The sequence below is a fragment of the Mobula hypostoma genome (assembly GCF_963921235.1).
Source record: "Mobula hypostoma chromosome 8 unlocalized genomic scaffold, sMobHyp1.1 SUPER_8_unloc_2, whole genome shotgun sequence".
NCBI classification, from domain to species: domain Eukaryota; kingdom Metazoa; phylum Chordata; class Chondrichthyes; order Myliobatiformes; family Myliobatidae; genus Mobula; species Mobula hypostoma.
Window position 1 is genome coordinate 190,947 of NW_026948125.1, and position 23,096 is coordinate 214,042.

The 23,096-nt window shown below is 51.8% G+C and overlaps 1 protein-coding gene across 2 annotated transcripts in view; it reads left to right on the forward strand.

Annotated features, from left to right (window-relative positions):
• The first annotated feature begins 490 nt into the window (after positions 1–490).
• The window catches only part of smg9 (SMG9 nonsense mediated mRNA decay factor), a 93,448-nt gene continuing 70,842 nt past the window's right edge, over positions 491–23,096 (forward strand). The window contains exons 1-5 of one of the 2 annotated variants that reach the window (XM_063038970.1): positions 491–570; positions 5,047–5,121; positions 5,698–5,926; positions 11,258–11,355; positions 11,858–11,970. In XM_063038970.1, the coding sequence (XP_062895040.1) occupies positions 5,077–5,121; positions 5,698–5,926; positions 11,258–11,355; positions 11,858–11,970 (485 nt within the window). In that variant the 5' untranslated portion in view covers positions 491–570; positions 5,047–5,076. Of the gene's footprint in view, positions 571–5,046; positions 5,122–5,697; positions 5,927–11,257; positions 11,356–11,857; positions 11,971–23,096 lie in introns of those variants that run through there. The other variant, XM_063038971.1, reaches the window with a different exon arrangement.

Consider the following 23,096-nt stretch of genomic DNA (forward strand, 5'->3'; position numbering starts at 1 on the left):
CTGAAAGCTCTCAACCCTCTCCACCTCAACACTGTTGATGTAACAGGAGCATGGGCACTACTTACCTCCCGAAGTCAATGACTAATTCTTTTGTTTTGCTGAGAGAAGGGTTGTTGTAGTGACACCATGTCACTCAGCTCTCTAACTCCTTCCTGTACTCCGACTCACTGCGGTGGTGAGATCGGCAAATTTGTAGATTAGGAGTTCCCTGCATGGGGTCCACACGGACCCCTTGGTGAATGGACATTACCTCAGTATTTTTCTCTCTCTGCACTATTTATTCATTTTTATACACTGCATACTTATTTGTAGTTTTATTATTATGTATTGCAGTGTACAGCTGCTACAAAACAATAAACTTCACAACATATGCCAGTGATATTAAACCCCTGGTTCTAATTCTGATTTTGATTGGCAGGGCAGAACTGAGGGAGCGGTCGGAACTGTTTCGTGGGTAATCGGCAGTCCGGCCGGATCTATTTCTTAGAGGTTCTGATCGTGTAGTGCTGGTGCGTGGCCGAGGAGGGTCCGGGCAGAGTCGAGCTGGAGCGCAGCGGCGGCTCCGAGGCGGTAAGTAACCTGTAAATATACTATTTATGTTGGTTAATGCGCAATGATCTTCTGGCTGTGGTAGTCCTGGGGAGAGCTGGCATTCTACTGGTTACATTAGTCCGGGATATTAACCATCTTCTGTTATACTAGTTGTACCCATCACCTGCTATTTCTACTAGTCTGTGATACTAACTGCGTACATGTTATACCAGTGATACCAATCCTCTGCTGGTTATACTAGTTTAAGTTGTTAGCTGTCTTATTGTAGGAGCTTGTGGTACTATCTTCCTTCTAGTTATACTAGTGATACCAGCTGATTGCTAGTTATACTGGTCTGTGATACGGACTACTGGTGATACCTTTGTGATACTGTGTCCTAGTTTTATTAGTGATGACAGCTGTCTCCTTGTTATACTAATTATCTCCTAGTCATACTAGCAATAACTGTCTTTAATTATACTTGGAATATTAACTGTCTCCTGGTTATAACAAACTGCGATATTAACTGTCTCCTGTTATACTAGGAGAGGATACTAACCATCTCCCATTTACACGATGGGACACTAACTGTCTATCTCCTACAATACTAATATGTCATACTGACTAATTATACTAGTGATACCAACTGTCTTCTGGTTATACTGGTCTGCGATACGAACTCTCTCTGTTTAACTGGTCTGTGATACTAGCCCTATCTTGGTTGCATGGAGCTGCATGGAAAATGAAGATGGCGCTGAGAAGTGGCGACTCTGTGTGATCAGAAAACACTGCAAAAGGCTCCAGACACAGCCAGCTCAGCTCCATCATGGGCCCTCAACCCATCATCGAGGACAGCTTCAAAAGACAATGGCTCATTAAGGACCCCCATCACCCAGGACATGTCCCTTCTCATTGTTACCATCAGGGAGGAGGTACAGGAGCCTGAAGACACACACTCTCAACTTTTCAGGAACAGCTTCTTCCCCTCCACCATCAGATTTCAGAATGGACAATGAACCCATGAACAATTCCTCAGTATTTTTTTTGGCTTCCTTTTTGCACCACTTATTTAATTTAATTTTTAACACATATTCCTTGTTGCAAATTAGTTGTTTATTATTATGTATTGCAGTGATCTGCTGCTGCAAAACAACAAACTTCATGACGTAGCCAGTGATGTTGAACCTGATTCTGATTCTGTCCAGGGTTTTGGGACACAGGGCAGAACTGAAGGACTGAATGGTATGACTAATTAACATATCATAAGATATAGGAGCAGAATTAGGCCATTCGGCCCATCGAGTCTGCTCTGCCATTTCATCATGGCTGATCCATTTCCCTCTCAGCCACAATCTCTTGCTTTCTCTCTGACTAATCAAAAATCTATCAATCTCTGCCTTAAATATACCCAATGACTTGGCCTCCACAGCTGCCTGTGGCAATGAATTCCATAGATTCATCACCCTTTGTCAAAGAAATTCCTCCTCATATCCGTTCTAAATGGATGACCTCTATTCTGAGGCTGTGTCCTCTGGTCTTAGACTTCCCCCACCACAGGAATTATCCTCTCCTCATCACTCTATCAAGGCCTTTCAACATTCAATAGGTTTCAATGAGATTGCCTCTCATTCTTCTGAATTCCAATGAGTATAGGCCCAGAGCCATCAAACAGTCCTAATGTGATAAGCTTTTCAATCCTGGAATAATTTTTGGGAACCTCCTTTGAGCCCTCTCCAATGTCAGCACATCCTTTATTAGATAAGGAGCCCAAAAACTGCTCTCAATACTCCAGTGCTTTATAAAGTTTCAACATTACATTCTTGCTTTTATATTTAGAATCAGGTTTATTATCACCGGCATGTGATGTGAAATTTGTTAATTTAGCAGCAGCAGCTCAGTGCAATACATAACCTAGCAGAGAGAGAAAAAATAATAATAAATAAAATAAAACATCATAAATAAATGAATAGATTTAAAAATGTGCAAAAACAGAAATACTGTACATTTTTAAAAAGTGATGTAGTGTCCAAAGCTTCAATGTCCATTTAGGAATCGGATGGCAGAGGGGAAGACACTGTTCCTGAATCACTGAGTGTGTGCCTTCAGGCTTCTGTACCTCCTACCTGATGGTAACATTGAGAAAAGGACATGCCCTGGGTGCTGGGAGTCCTTAATAATGGACACTGCCTTTCTGAGACACTGCTCCCTGAAGATGTCCTGTGTACTTTGTAGGCTAGTGCACAACCTTCTGCAGCTTCTTTCGGTCCCGTGCAGTAACCACCCCCCATATCAGACAATGATGCAGCCTGTCAGAATGCTCTCTGTGGTACATCTATAGAAGTTTTTAAGTATATTTGTTGACATGCCAAATCTCTTCAAACTCCTAATAAAGTATAGCTGCTGTCTTGCCTTCTTTATAACTACATCGATACGTATGTTGGGACTCAGAGATCTTGACACCCAGGAACTTGAAGCTGCTCACTCTCTCCACTTCTGATCCCTCTATGAGGATTGGTATGTGCTCCTTTGTCTTACTCTTCCTGAAGTCCACAATCAGCTCTTTCGTCTTACTGATGTTGAGTGCCAGGTTGTTGCTGCGGTACCATTCCACTTGTTGGCATATCTCACTCCCCTACGCCCTCTCGTCACCACCTGAGATTCTACCAACAATGGTTGTATTGTCAGCAAATTTATAGATGGTGTTTGAGCTATGCCTAACCACACAGTCGTGTATATAGAGAGTAGAGCAGTGGGCTAAGCACACACCCCTGAGGTGCGTCGGTGTTGATAGTCAGCGAGGAGGATATGTTATCACCAATCTGCACAGATTGTGGTCTTCCAGTTAGGAAGTTGAGGATCCAATTGCAGAGGGAGGTACAGAGGCCCAGGTTCTGCAACTTCTTAATCAGGATTGTGGGAATTATGGTATTAAATGCTGAGCTATAATCGATGAACTGCATCTAGACGTAGGTGCTTGTGTTGTCTAGGTGGTCTAAAGCCATGTGGAGAGCCACTGAGATTGTGTTTGCCGTTGACCTATTGTGGTGATAGGCAAATGCAGTGGGTTCAGGTCCTTGCTGAGGCAGGAGTTCAGTCTAGTCATGACCAACCTCTCAAAGCATTTCATCACTCGTCCTTTCTAGTCCTTTCAAAATGAATGCAAACATTGCATTTGCCTTCTTTGCTACAGACTCAACCTGCAAGTTAACCTTCAGGGAATCCTGCACAAGGACTCCCAAATCCCTCTGTACCTCGGATTTTTGAATTTTCTCTTCATTTAGGTAATTTCAACCAAAGTGCATGACTATACACTTCTTGACTCTATATGCCATCTACCATTTCTTTGCCCATTTTCCTAATCTGTCTTTGTCTTTCTGTAGCCTTTCTGCTTCCTCAACACTACGTGCCCCTCCTCCTATCTTTGTATCGTCTTAAACTTTGCAACAAAATCATCAATTCCATCATCCAATTCTTTGACATATGACATGAAAAGAATTGGTCCCAACACAGATCTCTGTGGAACACCATTAGTCACTGGCTGCCAACCAGAAAAGGCTCCCTTTATTCCCACTCAGCCACTGTTTTATCCATGGTAGACTCTTTCCTGTAATGCCACGGGTTCATAGCTTGTTAAGTAGCCTCAGTTATGGCACATTGTCAAAGGCCATCGGAAAATTCAAGCACGCAACATCTACTGATTCACCCTTTGTCTATCCTGCTTGTTACTTCTTCAAAGAGTTCCAACAGAATTGTCAGGCAAGATTTTCTCTTGACTATGGCCTATTTTATCATGTACCTCCAAGTACCCCGAAACCACATCCTTAACAATCGACTCCAACATCTTCCCAGCCACTGAGGTCAGACTAACTGGCCTATAATTTCCTTTCTTCTGCCTCTCTCCCTTCTTGACGAGTGGAGTGACATTTGCAATTTTCCAGTCCTCCGGAACCATGCCAGAATCCAAAGATTCTTGAAAGATCATTTCTAATGCCTCCAGTTAGCTCTTTCTGAACCCTTGGTTTATGACGCCAACCCCTACGAGTTATACCCCATCAGTGGATGTGTGTTCACTTGGAGGCAGGAGCTGACTCTGTGCGGTTGGCATGGATTAGATCAGATCGCACCAGTTAAGAAGTAAATCAGTTAAGGCAGAGCTGTAGATGTGTGTGGCTCTTTCTTTTCCCTTGGTTATTTAGAGATACAGCTGGGTAACAGGCCCTTCCGGCCCAACGAGTCCGGCCCGCCTGTGACCAGTTCACCTCCTCACCCTGTACGGATGTGGGAGGAAGCCAGAGAGGCTGGGGAAACACACATGGTCACGGGAGAACAAACTAACTACAGACAGTGGCAGGAATTGGACTCAGTTCACTGGCGCTGAAATAACATCACACTGACCGCTAAGCTTCCACGCTGCCCATGAGTGTGAGTGTGAGTGTGTGTGTGTGTGTGAGTGAGAGAGAGATTCCCAACCCTACAGACCTGCTCCAGCTCAACATCTCTCTCCTCACCCCACAGGCTGTCAGTGACCCACCAGTAGACACGACCATGCAGAAGACACCGATCATCCTCGCTAAACCGCCCACCGACAGGGTGAGACAGATCCTGGGTGACTGCGCGCGTTGAGGTGGGGTGGTGAGACCCTGAGCAGGGTCAGTGCCCTCAGGGTGGGGGAAATTTCTGGCTGATAAAGCCCAGGAAATGCACGGAGAGTCTCCGGGACGGTAGCCAACCACGCCCAGAAAGACAAGGATCAGGGAAACACCACCACCCACAGGTTCCCCATTCCACTGTTTCCACTTAGAAATTTCAGCTCGTCCTCCTCTCTCACCCAGTCTGAAACCGGGGACTCTCTCTTCCCAATAGTGGGAAGCACTGTGGGAACCCCTTCCCCAAAGGGACTGTGACAGCTTGAAGGGACAGCTCACCCCCACTGTGGGGTGGGGGGGGGCCGCTGGGACAGAGAGGGCGACGGATCGTATTCTGGTGCAGATTAATGGATGTATTGGATTTTATCTTCCATTGAAATTTGCTGAATTCTCCCTCTCTCCAACCCTCACTTCCCTCTTGACCACTGACTCTCTGACTTGTGCTTCTGTTCTCCTTTATTTCACAATCACACTCTCTCCCCCCTCCACCCTCCACTCTCCCCCCCCCTTCATCCATCAGCCCAACAAGCCTGCTGCCATGCCTCCGCCTGCAGCTGGCACCCCATCAGAGAAGCCAATCGTGCTGATGAAGTCTCGGGAGGAAGCAAAGACGTCTGGAACAGGGGACGCCTCAACACCCCCCTTGGGCTCAGCCAAGGGAGAGAAGGAGGGGCAGAGACCCACACAGCCTGTCTACCAGATCCAGAACCGTGGCATGGGCCCATCAGCCCCCAGTGCTGCCGTTGACCGTGAGTACCACCCTCCACCCCACCCTGCTTCTCTGCACCATGCCCACGCATCTGCGGTCGACCATGAGTACCCTGGCTGCTCTCCCGCCTGTGCCCATCTCCTGACAGAATTCCCGACTGAGGGTCATGTGCCGGACAGAGAGAGGGGGCGTAGGAGAAGGGAGTGAGCGGAAGGTTGGGGCCAAAAGAGGGGAAGTAGTTGGGAGGTAAATGGACGGTGAGTGGAAGGGGAGGGATGCAGGGAGGTGGAGGGAGAGTAGGGAGGAAAGAGGGACAGGGAATACGAGGGGGTGAGGAGAGGAAGAGGGATCGGGATCTGAGGTGCGGGAGGATGTGTGGGAGGCAATGCAGAGAGAGATCAGGCTGAGAGGGGAGAGAGGGAAAGGTTGATGTCAGGAAGGTGAGGGGGTGAGATGGAGGAGTGGAAAGGAGGGATAGGGAGGAGTGGGGAAGAGGGGTGAGGTGGAGAGTAAGAGAGGAGGGTAGAAGGGATTGAGGGCGGGGGGGGTGGTGAAGGGAGGGGAATCAGAATCAGGTTTATTATCACCGGCATTGACATGAAATTTGTTAACTTAGCAGCAGCAGTTCAATACAGAATATAGAAAAAGAAAAAATAATAAAATACTAATAAATAAATTACAATATACATATATTGAATAGATTAAAAATTGTGCAGAACAGAGATAGTATATACTAAAAAGTGACGTAAGGTGCACGGGTTCAATGCCTGTTTAGGAATCATATGGCAGAGGGGAAGAAGCTGTGCCTGAATCTCTGAGTATGTGCCTTCAGGCTTCAGTACCTCCTACCTGATGGTAACAGTAGGAAAAGATTTCCTGGGTGCTGGAGTCCTTTAATAATGGATGCTGTCTTTCTGAGACACCGCTCCTTGAAGTTGTCTTGGGTACTTTGTAGGCTAGTGCACAAGATGGAGCTGACTAAATTTACAACCCTCTGCAGCTTCTTTCGGTCCTGTGCAGTAGCCACCCCCCCCCCCGCCCCTCACCGTACCAGACAGTGATGCAGCCTGTCAGAATGCTCTCCACCATACACCTACAGAAGTTTTTGAGTGTATTTGTTGACGTGCCAAATCTCTTCAAACTCCTAATGAAGTATAGTCGCTGCCTTGCCTTCTTTATAACTACATCGATATGTTGGGACCAGCTTAGGTCCTCAGATCTTGAGCTATGCCTAGCCACATGGTCATGGGTATACAGAGAGTAGAGCAGTGGGCTAAGCACACACCCCTGAGGTGCACCAGTGTTGACCATCAGCGAGCAGGAGATATTATCACCAATCCACACAGATTGTGGTCTTTGGGTTAGGAAGTCAAGGATCCAATTGCAGAGGGAGGTACAGAGGCCCAGGTTCTGTAACTTCTCAGTCAGGATTGTGGGAATGATGGTGTTAAATACTGAGCTATTGGCGATGAACAGCATTCTGACATTAGTGTTTGTCTTGTCCAGGTAGTCTAAGGCCGTGTGGAGAGCCATTGAGATTATATCTGCCGTTGACTTCTTGTGGTGATAGGCAAATTACAATGGATCCAGGTCCTTGCTGAGGCAGGAGTTCAGTCCAGTCATGACCAACCTCTCAAAACATTTCATCACTGTAGACTTGAGTGCTACCGGGCGATAGTCATTAGGGCAGCTCACGTTATTCTTCTTTGGTACTGGTATAATTGTTGCCTTTTTGAAGCAAGTGGGAACTTTCACCCGTAAAAATGAGAGATTGAAAATGTCCTTGAATACTCCCACTAGCTGGTTGACACAGGCTTTCAAAGCCTTACCAGGTACTCCATTGGGACCTTCCACCTTGCGAGGGTTCACCCTCTTTCAACACAGCCTAACATCGGCCTCTGAGACAGAGATCACAGGGTCACTGGGTGCAGCAAACCCTTTCAAAGTGTGCATAGAAAGCGTTGAGTTCATCTGGTAGTGAAGCATCACTGCCATTCATGATACTAGGTTTCGCTTTGTAGGAAGTAATGTCTTGCAAACCTTGCCAGAGTTGTCATACATCCAATGTTGCCTCCAACCTCTTTCAAAGTTGTTTCGTCGCCCTTGAAATAGCTCTCTGCAAATCATACCTGGTTTTCTGGTACAGACCTGGGTCACCAGACTTGAATGCCACAGATCTAGACCTCATCAGACGATGTACCTCCTGGTTCATCCACAGCTTTTGGTTTGGGGATGTACAGTAACCCTTTGTAGACACACAGTCATCCACACAGGCTTTAATGAAGTCGGTGACAACTGCAGCATACTCATCCAGGTTCGAAGATAAATCCTTGAATACAGTCCAGTCCACCGATTCAAAGCAGTCTGTCAGCGCTTCTGTGCTTCCCTTGTCCATACCTTCATGGTCCTCACTGCTGGTGCTGCAGTCTTCAGTGTCTGCCTATACTCAGGGAATAGAAGTACAGCCGAGTGATCAGACTTCCCGAAGTGAGGGCGTGGAAGAGCAGGGTAGGCATTCTTGATGGTCCAGTGTGTTTCCTCTGGTGTTGCAAGTGATCCATGGATGGTAATGGCTTCGTGATTTTTTTCAGACTGGCCTGGTTAAAATCTCCCAAAATGATGGTGAAGGCATTAGGATGTGCTGTTTGTGCATGTTGATCCCATTGCTCAGATCATCTAAAGCCTGATTGATATTGGCCTGAGGTGGAATAGATAATGCTACCAAAATGACCCTGGAGAACTACTGTGGTAGGTAAAAGCAGAATTGGGACAGCACTGATATATTTGTGCACCAAGAAGAGTTGATCATGAGGCATGCTTCTCAACGTCTGCTTTTGAGAGACTCTATAGATCTATCCTGACGGTGTACAGTATACCTGTCAATCTGAATCGGTGCATCCAGTACCGAAGGGATTAACCAGGATTCTGTGAAAGAAAGGACACACGTCCTAATGTCGCTCTGATTCAGCACCCTAGCTCTGAGATCATCGACTTTATTCACCAGAGACTGCACGTTTGCCAGAAAGATAGTCGGTATTGGGAGTTTAAAACCCTGTTTCCTTAAACGCACTTGTGTCCCTGACCTGCAGCCACGTTTCCTGCGTGGAATCCGGCGAGGAGTCTGTCCACAATCGGCATTGCTTCCATCAGTTTTAAGCAGCGATAGTTCATTTAATCGCATTAAGGTATCTTTGTTGACTGTACTGACCTTGGAAGCAATACCTTTTTAGCTGTATCAGGCTGAAATGAGAATATTTAATCGTATCCATTGAGAGTTCTGCTGCTACATGAGTCAGCTCAAGGTGCACCGGGGAGAGGATGGGTCCGGTTTTCCGGATATCCCCAAGGAGAGGGCACTGGGTGGTTGAAGTGTGGGATCAAATTTCCTGGACAGATGTATTGGGTCTGGATTTGTTTTAATGGAAACCCCTTAACCAGTAATACCAAAGGATAATTTAGAGTAAATAATTGACTCGCTAACTAGCTGCAAGTGGTTGGGATGTGGGATGGAATGGAAGCACCGAGGGAGAGCAGGCAAACTCCACACAGACAGCACCAGTGGTGGGCATTGAACCCACGACTCTGGGGCTGAGAGCCACTGTGCCCGCCGGACATTATAGAGTGTCTGGGGCTGAAAGCCAGCGGGTTTACCCACAGTGCCAACCGATCACTGAGTCTCTGGGGCTGAGAGCCAGTGAGTTTACCCACAGTACCAACCAGACAGTCCCGGATCTCTGGGAATGAGAGCCAGTGTGCCAACTGGACACTCCAGAGTCTCTGGGGCTGACAGCCAGCGGGTTTACCCACAGTGCCAACCAGACACTCCAGGGTTCCTGCTGCAGTCAGAATCAAGTTTTATTATCAGATGCGCAAGTGCATGAGTGCACAAGTGCAGTGAAAAACATATATTACATTGAACATTACAGCACACGGATGTCATGTCAGCACTTTTACCTACTCGAAGATCAATCTAACACTTCCCTCCCACACAGCCCTTCATTTTTTCTCATCCATGTTCCTATACCAGAGTCCCTTCAGTGTATCTGCCTCTACCACCATGCCTGGTGATGTGTTCCACGCACTCATCACTCTGGGTGTTAAAAAAAAACACTACCTCTGACATCTCCCCCCCACTTACTTCCTTGAATCACCTTAAGGTTACGCCCCCTCATATCCATCCTGTCTCTGGCTGTCCACTCTACCTCGGCCTCTTATCCTCTTGTACAACTCTATCAAGTCACCTTTCACCCTCCTTCGCTCCAAAGGGAAAACCCTTAGCTCACTCAACATTTCTTCATAAGACATGCTTACTAATCCAGTCAGCATCCTCCGCACCTTCTCTAAAGCATCCATGTCCTTCCTAAATGATGTGACCAGAACAGAACACAATACTGCAAGTGAGATCTAACCAGAGTTTTATAGAGCTGCAACTTTACCAAAAGGTGCTTGAGTTAACATACACAGAGAGGGCAGTCTCACTTTGGAAATCTCCCCCACTCTCCCCCACTCTCCCCCACTCTCCCCCACTCTCCCCCCCTCTCCCCCCCTCTCCCCCCCTTCTATCATCTCCTCCTCTCTCTCCTCCTCCTCTCTCTCCTCCTCCTCTCTCTCCTCCTCTCTCTCTCCTCCTCTCTCTCCCCTCCTCTCTCTCCCCTCCTCTCTCTCTCCTCCTCTCTCTCTCCTCCTCTCTCTCTCCTCCTCTCTCTCTCCTCCTCTCCCTCTCCTCCTCTCCCTCTCCTCCTCTCCCTCTCCTCCTCTCCCTCTCCTCCTCTCCCTCTCCTCCTCTCCCTCTCCTCCTCTCCCTCTCCTCCTCTCCCTCTCCTCCTCTCCCTCTCCTCCTCTCCCTCTCCTCCTCTCCCTCTCCTCCTCTCTCTCTCCTCCTCTCTCGCCCCTTCCCCCTCTCCCATCCTTCTATCAACCCCATCCCCTCTCTCTTTCTCCCTCCCTCACCCCCTCTTCCCTCACCCTCTTTCCTGCTCTCCCCCTCTCCCTCCAATCACCGGTGTTGCTGAACTGAAGCAGTGATTGGGGTTGTGCTGGTTGGTTCAAGAACCATGTGGTTGAAGGGAAGGAGATGTTGCTGAACTTAGTGATGTGGGACTTCAGGTTTCTGTACCTCCTGCCTGATGGGAGCTGTGAGAAGATAGCATGGCCCGGGTGGTGGGGATCTTTGATGCTGGGTGATTCTGTCTTGAGGCAGTGTCTTCTCTGTATATGACCAATGGTGAGGAGGGATGCACCTGTGATGGACTGGGCTGTGTCCACTGCTCTGCAGTGTACTTGCTGTTGTACTGAAGTCTGTTTTCTTGTTTCCCCCCAACCCTATATGTGCTCCTATCCCCACCCACACTGTCTCCTCACCACCACACAGCTGTCATTGGACAAGCAAAACTCCACCCTCCTGAGAGGATGAAACACAGTATAAAGCTGGTGGATGACCAGATGAACTGGTGCGACAGTGCCATGGAGGTGTGTGATTGGTATGGGGAGGAGAGTGGGGAGAGACACGGTGAGAGAGATGGGGAGGGTATGGGTAATATGGGACAATGGTGTGAGTGGTGAGGGTGATCTCCAGGGCAGGGAGTGGGTCACTGTTGTTGCTGTGTGGGTGGGAGAGACTCCTCAGAGATGTGGGTCCCTGGAATGCAGACTAGAATGGACCTTCCCGCACATTGCAGTCCCTTGAAGGCAGAACTCCCCAAACCCTGAACTCAACGGGGTGGTGGCTGACACTGGACCAGACAAGAGTTCGGATGGAGGTAGTGATCAGTCCATCCTGTGAGGAAGCCCCTCTGCCCTTCCCTTACTGGTTGTCCCAAATTTCCAACACTCCCCATCGAGCCGGTCCTTTCCTGAATATTATGAGATCCAACCCCAGATGCAGAAGTCAGAAACCCCACTCGGTTGGTTTGAGACAGACAGTAGGACTGCAAGTACCAAAAGGCCCGTGTGACAGTTTCCTGTATTACAGTACCTTCTGGATCAGACAGACGTGTTGGTGGTGGGAGTGATCGGCCTCCAGGGGACAGGCAAATCCACTGTCATGTCTCTCCTATCAGCAAATCACCCTGAGGAGGATCCCAGGTACGAGTAAATACCCCTCCCTCTCAACCTTCCACATCCACCCCTACATCCTCATCTTCATCCCTCACAACCTTACACACCCACCCCTCCATCCTCATCTTCATCCCTCACAACCCTACACACCCACCCCATCATCCTCATCTTCATCCCTCACAACCCTACACACCCACCCGTCCATCCTCATCTCTCTTCCGCTCAACCGGACACACCCACCCATTCACCCTCACCTTCCTCCCCTTCCTCCCCTTGCACCCCTCCATCCTCACTTCCATTTCTCTCAACCCTACACACCCACCCCTCCAACCTCCATTCACCCCATTCCCACGACCCTACACACCCACCTCCCGTTCCTCACCTCTAATTCCCCTCAACGCTACACACCCTCCCATCCATCCTCACCTCTCTCCTTCCCCTCAACCCTACACACTGACCCCTCCATCCTCACCTCTCTCCTTTCCCTCACCCCTACACACCCTCCCCTCCATTCTCACCTCTCTCCTTCCCCTCAACCCTACACACCCACCCCTCCATCCTCACCTCTCTCCTTTCCCTCCATTCTCACGTCTCTCCTTCCCCTCAATGCTACACACCCACCCCTCCATCTTCACCTCTCTCTTTCATCTCAACCCTACACACCTACCCCTCCAATCACACCTCTCTCCTACTCCTCGATCCTACACACCCACCCCTCCATTCTCACCTCTCTCCTACTCCTCGATCCTACACACCCACCCCTACACACTCACCTCTCCACTTCCCCTCACCAGTACACACCCACCCCTCCATCCTCACCTCTGTCCTTCCCCTCAAACCTAAACACCCACTCCTCCATCCTCATCTTTCTCCTTCCCCTCAACTCTACACTCCCACCCCTCCACCCTCATCCGTCTCCTTCCCCTCAGACCTACACACCCTCCCCTCCATCCTCACCCTTCTCGTTCCCCTGACCCCAACACACCCTACCCTCATTCCTCACCTCTCTCCTTCCCTCCGCCCTACACACCGACCCCTCATTCCTCACCTCTCTCCTGTCAACCCTACACATCCACCCCTCCATCCTCACCTCTCTCCTTCCCCTCAACCCTACACACCCACCCCCCATCCTCACCTCTAATTCCCCTCAACGCTACACACCCTCCCATCCATCCTCACCTCTCTCCTTTCCCTCACCCCTACACACCCTCCCCTCCATCCTCACCACTCTCCTTCCCCTCAATAATACACAACCACCCCTCCATCCTCACCTCTCTCCTTCCCCTCAACCCGACACTCCAATCCCTCCATCCTCACCTCTCTCCTTCCCCTCGACCCTACACACCCACCCCTCCATCCTCACCTCTCTCCTTCCCCTCAGCCCTACACTCCAATCCCTCCATCCTCAGCTCTCTCCTTCCCTTTAACCCCTTCACACCCACCCCTCCATCCTCACCCCTCTCATTCCCCTCAGCCCTACACACCCTCTCTTCCATTCCCACCCTTCTCATTCCCCTCAACCCTACACACCCTCCCCTCTATCCTCACCCTTCTCGTTCCCCTGACCCCAACACACCCACCCCTCCATCCTCACCTCTTTCCTTCCCCTCGATCCTACACACTCACCCCTGCATCCTCACCTCTCTCCTTCCCCTGACCCCAACACACCCACCCCTCCATCCTCACCTGTTTCCTTCCCCTCGACCCTACACACCCACCCCTCATTCCTCACCTCCTTCCCCTGAACCCACAACCACCACCCCTCCATCCTCACCTCTCTCATTCCCCTCAACCCTACACACCCACCCCTCCATCCTCACCTCTCCTTCCCCTCAACCCTACACACCCTCCCCTCTATCCTCACCTCTCTCATTCCCCTCAACCCTACACACCCACCCCTCCATCCTCAGCTCTCTCCTTCCCCTCAACCCTGCACACCAATCCCTCCATCCTCAGCTCTCTCCTTCCCCTCACCCCTACACACCCACCCCTCCATCCTCACCTCTCTCATTCCCCTCAACCCTACACACCCTCCCCTCTATCCTCACCATTCTCGTTCCCCTGACCCCAACACACCAATCCCTCCATCCTCACCTCTCTCCTTCTCCTCAACCCTACACACACACCCCTCCATCCTCACCTCTTTCCTTCCCATCAACCCTACACACCGACCCCTCCATCCTCGCCTTTCTCCTTCCCCTCACCCCTACACACCCTCTCCTCCATCTTCGCCTCTCTCCTTCCCCTCAACCCTACACACCGACCCCTCCATCCTCATCTTTCTCCTTCCCCTCAACCCTACACACCCACCCCTCTATCCTCACCTCTCTCTATCCGCTCAACCCCTACACATCCATCCTCGCCTCTCTCCTTCCCTCTCACACCTACACACCCTCCCCTTCGTCCTCACCTCTCCCTCTCAACCCTGCACACCCACCAGTCATGCTGTCCTCTGTCCCCCTTAGCCACCCTGCTCACTATCTCTAATTCATTGCCTTGCACTCTTCACTGGCGTCTCCTCACCTCCTTCGTCTTTCCCACCTCCTCTGTCCCTCCTTATTCCCTCCTCCTATTTTGCATCTATTTCCTCACCTACATGTCTGCTTCCTCTCCATCCTTGTCTCTCTCCCGACTCTGAACCTCGGTCGCCGTGGCGCTCTGTTTACCGAGGGTTTAGATGTAAAAGCCTTCCCGTGGATTGTACCTCCATAATCACCACTTGTGGAAGAGGGAGAGAAAGGAAATGAGTTGACGGAAGACAGAGCAATCCCCATTCCCCACCCCTCTTCCCCATTTCCCCTTTCTTCTTCTGCTCCTGCCCTGCTCTCTCCCTATACCTCCTCAGTTACAAGGCCTCCCCACTCTCCCCGTTTGCCTGTGCTTCCTGCTGAAGACTTGGCTGGGAATGCTCCGGTGGAGTTGCCCTGAACCACTCTGAGCTTGGGTCAGAAGCTCATTGTTTGGAGTTTGGCAGGACATGCTGAGGTTAAACCCAGGGAGGTCCTGTTTTGATCGGAAACTGTGGGTTGTGGTATGTTCCCTATGTTGACAGAACAGAACAGACCTGAGCACACAGCACATTCCTGAAATTCTCGCCTCAGTGCCAGGGCTTGATCCTCCCCATTCCCCAGCACCCTCGAAATCTCATCTTTTCTGCAGCTCCACTCCCTTTCCTACCTGATCCACCCTCCAGCCCCTACACCCCTCCTGTCTCTGACCCACTCTCCAGCCCCTACACCCCCCTGTCTCTGACCCACTCTCCAGCCCCTACACCCCCCTGTCTCTGACCCACTCTCCTCTCCCTCCTCAGGTCGGATGTGTGAAACCTCTCCCTCCTCAGGTCGGATCTGTGAAACCTCTCCTCTCCCTCCTCAGGTCGTATGTGTGAAACCTCTCCCCTCCCTCCTCAGGTCAGATGTGTGAAACCTCTCCTCTCCATCCTCAGGTCGTATGTGTGAAACCTCTCCTCTCCCTCCTCAGGTCGGATGTGTGCAGCCTCTCCCCTCCCTCCTCAGGTCGGATGTGTGCAGCCTCTCGCCTCCCTCCTCAGGTCGGATGTGTGCAGCCTCTCGCCTCCCTCCTCAGGTCGGATGTGTGAAACCTCTCGCCTCCCTCCTCAGGTCGGATGTGTGAAACCACTCCCTCCTCAGGTCGGATGTGTGAAACCTCTACCTCCTCAGGTCGGATGTGTGCCACCTCTCCTCTCCCTCCTCAGGTCGTATGTGTGCAACCTCTCCCCTCCCTCCTCAGGTCGGATGTGTGCAACCTCTCCTCTCCATCCTCAGGTCGGATGTGTGAAACCTCTCCTCTCCATCCTCAGGTCGTATGTGTGAAACCTCTCCTCTCCCTCCTCAGGTCGTATGTGAGCAACCTCTCCCCTCCCTCCTCAGGTCGGATGTGTGCAACCTCTCCTCTCCATCCTCAGGTCGGATGTGTGAAACCTCTGCTCTCCATCCTCAGGTCGTATGTGTGAAACCTCTCCCTCCTCAGGTCGTATGTGTGAAACCTCTCCTCTCCATCCTCAGGTCGGATGTGTGAAACCTCTCCCTCCTCAGGTCGGATGTGTGAAACCTCTCCTCTCCCTCCTCAGGTCGTATGTGTGAAACCTCTCCTCTCCCTCCTCAGGTCGTATGTGTGAAACCTCTCCTCTCCATCCTCAGGTCGTATGTGTGAAACCTCTCCTCTCCATCCTCAGGTCGTATGTGTGAAACCTCTCCCCTCCCTCCTCAGGTCGGATGTGTGAAACCTCTCCTCTCCATCCTCAGGTCGTATGTGTGCAACCTCTCCTCTCCATCCTCAGGTCGGATGTGTGAAACCTCTCCTCTCCATCCTCAGGTCGTATGTGTGCAACCTCTCCTCTCCATCCTCAGGTCGTATGTGTGCAACCTCTCCTCTCCCTCCTCAGGTCGTATGTGTGCAACCTCTCCCCTCCCTCCTCAGGTCGTATGTGTGCAACCTCTCCTCTCCCTCCTCAGGTCGGATGTGTGAAACCTCTCCATCCTCAGGTCGTATGTGTGCAACCTCTCCTCTCCATCCTCAGGTCGGATGTGTGCAGCCTCTCCCTTCCCTCCTCAGGTCGGATGTGTGCAACCTCTCCCCTCCCTCCTCAGGTCGGATGTGTGAAACCTCTCCATCCTCAGGTCGTATGTGTGCAACCTCTCCTCTCCATCCTCAGGTCGGATGTGTGAAACCTCTCCTCTCCATCCTCAGGTCGTATGTGTGAAACCTCTCCTCTCCATCCTCAGGTCGGATGTGTGAAACCTCTCCTCTCCATCCTCAGGTCGTACGTGTGAAACCTCCCTCCCCTTCTCCTCTCCCTCCTCAGGTCGGATGTGTGAAACCTCTCCTCTCCCTCCTCAGGTCGTATGTGTGAAACCTCTCCTCTCCCTCCTCAGGTCGGATGTGTGAAACCTCTCCTCTCCATCCTCAGGTCGTATGTGTGAAACCTCTCCCCTCCCTCCTCAGGTCGTATGTGTGAAACCTCTCCCCTCCCTCCTCAGGTCGGATGTGTGAAACCTCTCCTCTCCATCCTCAGGTCGGATGTGTGAAACCTCTCCTCTCCATCCTCAGGTCGTATGTGTGCAACCTCTCCTCTCCATCCTCAGGTCGGATGTGTGAAACCTCTCCTCTCCATCCTCAGGTCGGATGTGTGAAACCTCTCCTCTCCATCCTCAGGTCGGATGTGTGAAACCTCTCCTCTCCATCCTCAGGTCGTATGTGTGAAACCTCTCCTCTCCCTCCTCAGGTCGTATGTGAGCAACCTCTCCCCTCCCTCCTCAGGTCGGATGTGTGCAACCTCTCCTCTCCATCCTCAGGTCGGATGTGTGAAACCTCTCCTCTCCATCCTCAGGTCGTATGTGTGAAACCTCTCCCTCCTCAGGTCGTATGTGTGAAACCTCTCCTCTCCATCCTCAGGTCGGATGTGTGAAACCTCTCCCTCCTCAGGTCGGATGTGTGAAACCTCTCCTCTCCCTCCTCAGGTCGGATGTGTGAAACCTCTCCTCTCCCTCCTCAGGTCGTATGTGTGAAACCTCTCCTCTCCCTCCTCAGGTCGGATGTGTGAAACCTCTCCTCTCCATCCTCAGGTCGTATGTGTGAAACCTCTCCTCTCCATCCTCAGGTCGTATGTGTGAAACCTCTCCCCTCCCTCCTCAGGTCGGATGTGTGAAACCTCTCCTCTCCATCCTCAGGTCGTATGTGTGCAACCTCTCCTCTCCATCCTCAGGTCGGATGTGTGAAACCTCTCCTCTCCATCCTCAGGTCGTATGTGTGCAACCTCTCCTCTCCATCCTCAGGTCGTATGTGTGCAACCTCTCCTCTCCCTCCTCAGGTCGTATGTGTGCAACCTCTCCCCTCCCTCCTCAGGTCGTATGTGTGCAACCTCTCCTCTCCCTCCTCAGGTCGGATGTGTGAAACCTCTCCATCCTCAGGTCGTATGTGTGCAACCTCTCCTCTCCATCCTCAGGTCGGATGTGTGCAACCTCTCCCCTCCCTCCTCAGGTCGGATGTGTGCAACCTCTCCCCTCCCTCCTCAGGTCGGATGTGTGCAACCTCTCCCCTCCCTCCTCAGGTCGGATGTGTGCAACCTCTCCTCTCCATCCTCAGGTCGGATGTGTGAAACCTCTCCTCTCCATCCTCAGGTCGTATGTGTGAAACCTCTCCTCTCCATCCTCAGGTCGGATGTGTGAAACCTCTCCTCTCCATCCTCAGGTCGTATGTGTGAAACCTCTCCCCTCCCTCCTCAGGTCGTATGTGTGAAACCTCTCCCCTCCCTCCTCAGGTCGTATGTGTGAAACCTCTCCCCTCCCTCCTCAGGTCGGATGTGTGAAACCTCTCCTCTCCATCCTCAGGTCGGATGTGTGAAACCTCTCCTCTCCATCCTCAGGTCGTATGTGTGCAACCTCTCCTCTCCATCCTCAGGTCGGATGTGTGAAACCTCTCCTCTCCATCCTCAGGTCAGATGTGTGAAACCTCTCCTCTCCATCCTCAGGTCGTATGTGTGAAACCTCTCCCCTCCATCCTCAGGTCGGATGTGTGAAACCTCTCCTCTCCATCCTCAGGTCGGATGTGTGAAACCTCTCCTCTCCATCCTCAGGTCAGATGTGTGAAACCTCTCCTCTCCATCCTCAGGTCGTATGTGTGCAACCTCTCCTCTCCATCCTCAAGTCGTATGTGTGCAACCTCTCCTCTCCATCCTCAGGTCGTATGTGTGCAACCTCTCCCCTCCCTCCTCAGGTCGTATGTGTGCAACCTCTCCCCTCCCTCCTCAGGTCGGATGTGTGAAACCTCTCCTCTCCATCCTCAGGTCGTATGTGTGAAACCTCTCCTCTCCATCCTCAGGTCGTATGTGTGAAACCTCTCCTCTCCATCCTCAGGTCGTATGTGTGAAACCTCTCCTCTCCATCCTCAGGTCGTATGTGTGAAACCTCTCCTCTCCATCCTCAGGTCGGATGTGTGCAACCTCTCCCCTCCCTCCTCAGGTCGGATGTGTGAAACCACTCCTCTCCATCCTCAGGTCGGATGTGTGAAACCTCTCCTCTCCATCCTCAGGTCGGATGTGTGAAACCTCTCCTCTCCATCCTCAGGTCGTATGTGTGAAACCTCTCCCCTCCCTCCTCAGGTCGGATGTGTGAAACCTCTCCTCTCCCTCCTCAGGTCGGATCTGTGAAACCTCTCCTCTCCATCCTCAGGTCGTATGTGTGAAACCTCTCCTCTCCCTCCTCAGGTCGTATGTGTGAAACCTCTCCATCCTCAGGTCAGATGTGTGCAACCTCTCCTCTCCATCCTCAGGTCGGATGTGTGCAACCTCTCCCCTCCCTCCTCAGGTCGGATGTGTGCAACCTCTCCCCTCCATCCTCAGGTCGGTTGTGTGAAACCTCTCCTCTCCATCCTCAGGTCGTATGTGTGAAACCTCTCCATCCTCAGGTCAGATGTGTGCAACCTCTCCTCTCCATCCTCAGGTCGGATGTGTGCAACCTCTCCCCTCCCTCCTCAGGTCGGATGTGTGAAACCACTCCTCTCCATCCTCAGGTCGTATGTGTGAAACCTCTCCCTCCTCAGGTCGTATGTGTGAAACCTCTCCTCTCCCTCCTCAGGTCGGATGTGTGAAACCTCTCCTCTCCCTCCTCAGGTCGTATGTGTGAAACCTCTCCTCTCCCTCCTCAGGTCGGATGTGTGAAACCTCTCCTCTCCATCCTCAGGTCGTATGTGTGAAACCTCTCCCTCCTCAGGTCGTATGTGTGAAACCTCTCCTCTCCATCCTCAGGTCGGATGTGTGAAACCTCTCCTCTCCCTCCTCAGGTCGTATGTGTGAAACCTCTCCCCTCCCTCCTCAGGTCGTATGTGTGAAACCTCTCCTCTCCATCCTCAGGTCGTATGTGTGAAACCTCTCCTCTCCATCCTCAGGTCGGATGTGTGAAACCTCTCCTCTCCATCCTCAGGTCGTATGTGTGAAACCTCTCCTCTCCATCCTCAGGTCGGATGTGTGAAACCTCTCCTCTCCATCCTCAGGTCGGATGTGTGAAACCTCTCCTCTCCATCCTCAGGTCGTATGTGTGAAACCTCTCCTCTCCATCCTCAGGTCGTATGTGTGAAACCTCTCCTCTCCCTCCTCAGGTCGTATGTGTGAAACCTCTCCCCTCCCTCCTCAGGTCGTATGTGTGAAACCTCTCCCCTCCCTCCTCAGGTCGTATGTGTGAAACCTCTCCCCTCCCTCCTCAGGTCGTATGTGTGAAACCTCTCCTCTCCATCCTCAGGTCGTATGTGTGAAACCTCTCCCCTCCCTCCTCAGGTCGGATGTGTGAAACCTCTCCTCTCAATCCTCAGGTCGGATGTGTGAAACCTCTCCTCTCCATCCTCAGGTCGGATGTGTGAAACCTCTCCTCTCTATCCTCAGGTCGTATGTGTGCAACCTCTCCCCTCCATCCTCAGGTCGTATGTGTGCAACCTCTCCTCTCCATCCTCAGGTCGGATGTGTGAAACCTCTCCTCTCCATCCTCAGGTCAGATGTGTGAAACCTCTCCTCTCCATCCTCAGGTCGTGTGTGTGAAACCTCTCCCCTCCATCCTCAGGTCGGATGTGTGAAACCTCTCCTCTCCATCCTCAGGTCGTATGTGTGAAACCTCTCCCCTCCCTCCTCAGGTCGGATGTGTGAAACCTCTCCTCTCCATCCTCAGGTCGGATGTGTGAAACCTCTCCTCTCCATCCTCAGGTCAGATGTGTGAAACCTCTCCCTCCTCAGGTCGTATGTGTGCAACCTCTCCTCTCCCTCCTCAGGTCGGATGTGTGAAACCTCTCCTCCCCCTCCTCAGGTCGGATGTGTGAAACCTCTCCTCTCCATCCTCAGGTCGTATGTGTGAAACCTCTCCCTCCTCAGGTCGTATGTGTGAAAACTCTCCTCTCCATCCTCAGGTCGGATGTGTGAAACCTCTCCCTCCTCAGGTCGGATGTGTGAAACCTCTCCTCTCCCTCCTCAGGTCGGATGTGTGAAACCTCTCCTCTCCCTCCTCAGGTCGTATGTGTGAAACCTCTCCTCTCCCTCCTCAGGTCGGATGTGTGAAACCTCTCCTCTCCATCCTCAGGTCGTATGTGTGAAACCTCTCCTCTCCATCCTCAGGTCGTATGTGTGAAACCTCTCCCCTCCCTCCTCAGGTCGGATGTGTGAAACCTCTCCTCTCCATCCTCAGGTCGTATGTGTGAAACCTCTCCTCTCCATCCTCAGGTCGGATGTGTGAAACCTCTCCTCTCCATCCTCAGGTCGTATGTGTGCAACCTCTCCTCTCCATCCTCAGGTCGTATGTGTGCAACCTCTCCTCTCCCTCCTCAGGTCGTATGTGTGCAACCTCTCCCCTCCCTCCTCAGGTCGTATGTGTGCAACCTCTCCTCTCCCTCCTCAGGTCGTATGTGTGCAACCTCTCCCCTCCCTCCTCAGGTCGGATGTGTGAAACCTCTCCATCCTCAGGTCGTATGTGTGCAACCTCTCCTCTCCATCCTCAGGTCGGATGTGTGCAGCCTCTCCCCTCCCTCCTCAGGTCGGATGTGTGAAACCTCTCCTCTCCCTCCTCAGGTCGTATGTGTGAAACCTCTCCTCTCCCTCCTCAGGTCGGATGTGTGCAACCTCTCCCCTCCCTCCTCAGGTCGTATGTGTGAAACCTCTCCTCTCCCTCCTCAGGTTGGATGTGTGCAGCCTCTCGCCTCCCTCCTCAGGTCGGATGTGTGCAACCTCTCCTCTCCCTCCTCAGGTCGTATGTGTGAAACCTCTCCTCTCCCTCCTCAGGTCGGATGTGTGCAGCCTCTCCCCTCCCTCCTCAGGTCGGATGTGTGAAACCTCTCCATCTTCAGGTCGTATGTGTGCAACCTCTCCTCTCCCTCCTCAGGTCGTATGTGTGCAACCTCTCCCCTCCCTCCTCAGGTCGGATGTGTGAAACCTCTCCATCCTCAGGTCGTATGTGTGCAACCTCTCCTCTCCATCCTCAGGTCGGATGTGTGAAAGCTCTCCTCTCCATCCTCAGGTCGTATGTGTGAAACCTCTCCTCTCCATCCTCAGGTCGGATGTGTGAAACCTCTCCTCTCCATCCTCAGGTCGTATGTGTGAAACCTCTCCCCTCCCTCCTCAGGTCGTATGTGTGAAACCTCTCCCCTCCCTCCTCAGGTCGTATGTGTGAAACCTCTCCCCTCCCTCCTCAGGTCGGATGTGTGAAACCTCTCCTCTCCATCCTCAGGTCGTATGTGTGAAACCTCTCCCCTCCCTCCTCAGGTCGGATGTGTGAAACCTCTCCTCTCCATCCTCAGGTCGGATGTGTGAAACCTCTCCTCTCCATCCTCAGGTCGGATGTGTGAAACCTCTCCTCTCCATCCTCAGGTCGTATGTGTGCAACCTCTCCCCTCCATCCTCAGGTCGTATGTGTGCAACCTCTCCTCTCCATCCTCAGGTCGGATGTGTGAAACCTCTCCTCTCCATCCTCAGGTCAGATGTGTGAAACCTCTCCCCTCCATCCTCAGGTCAGATGTGTGAAACCTCTCCCCTCCATCCTCAGGTCGGATGTATGAAACCTCTCCTCTCCATCCTCAGGTCGTATGTGTGAAACCTCTCCCCTCCCTCCTCAGGTCGGATGTGTGAAACCTCTCCTCTCCATCCTCAGGTCGGATGTGTGAAACCTCTCCTCTCCATCCTCAGGTCGTATGTGTGAAACCTCTCCTCTCCATCCTCAGGTCGTATGTGTGAAACCTCTCCCCTCCCTCCTCAGGTCGGATGTGTGAAACCTCTCCTCTCCATCCTCAGGTCGTATGTGTGAAACCTCTCCTCTCCATCCTCAGGTCGTATGTGTGCAACCTCTCCTCTCCATCCTCAGGTCGGATGTGTGAAACCTCTCCTCTCCCTCCTCAGGTCGGATGTGTGAAACCTCTCCTCTCCATCCTCAGGTCGTATGTGTGCAACCTCTCCTCTCCATCCTCAGGTCGTATGTGTGCAACCTCTCCTCTCCATCCTCAGGTCGTATGTGTGAAACCTCTCCTCTCCATCCTCAGGTCGGATGTGTGAAACCTCTCCTCTCCCTCCTCAGGTCGTATGTGTGCAACCTCTCCTCTCCATCCTCAGGTCGTATGTGTGAAACCACTCCCCTCCCTCCTCAGGTCGGATGTGTGCAACCTCTCCT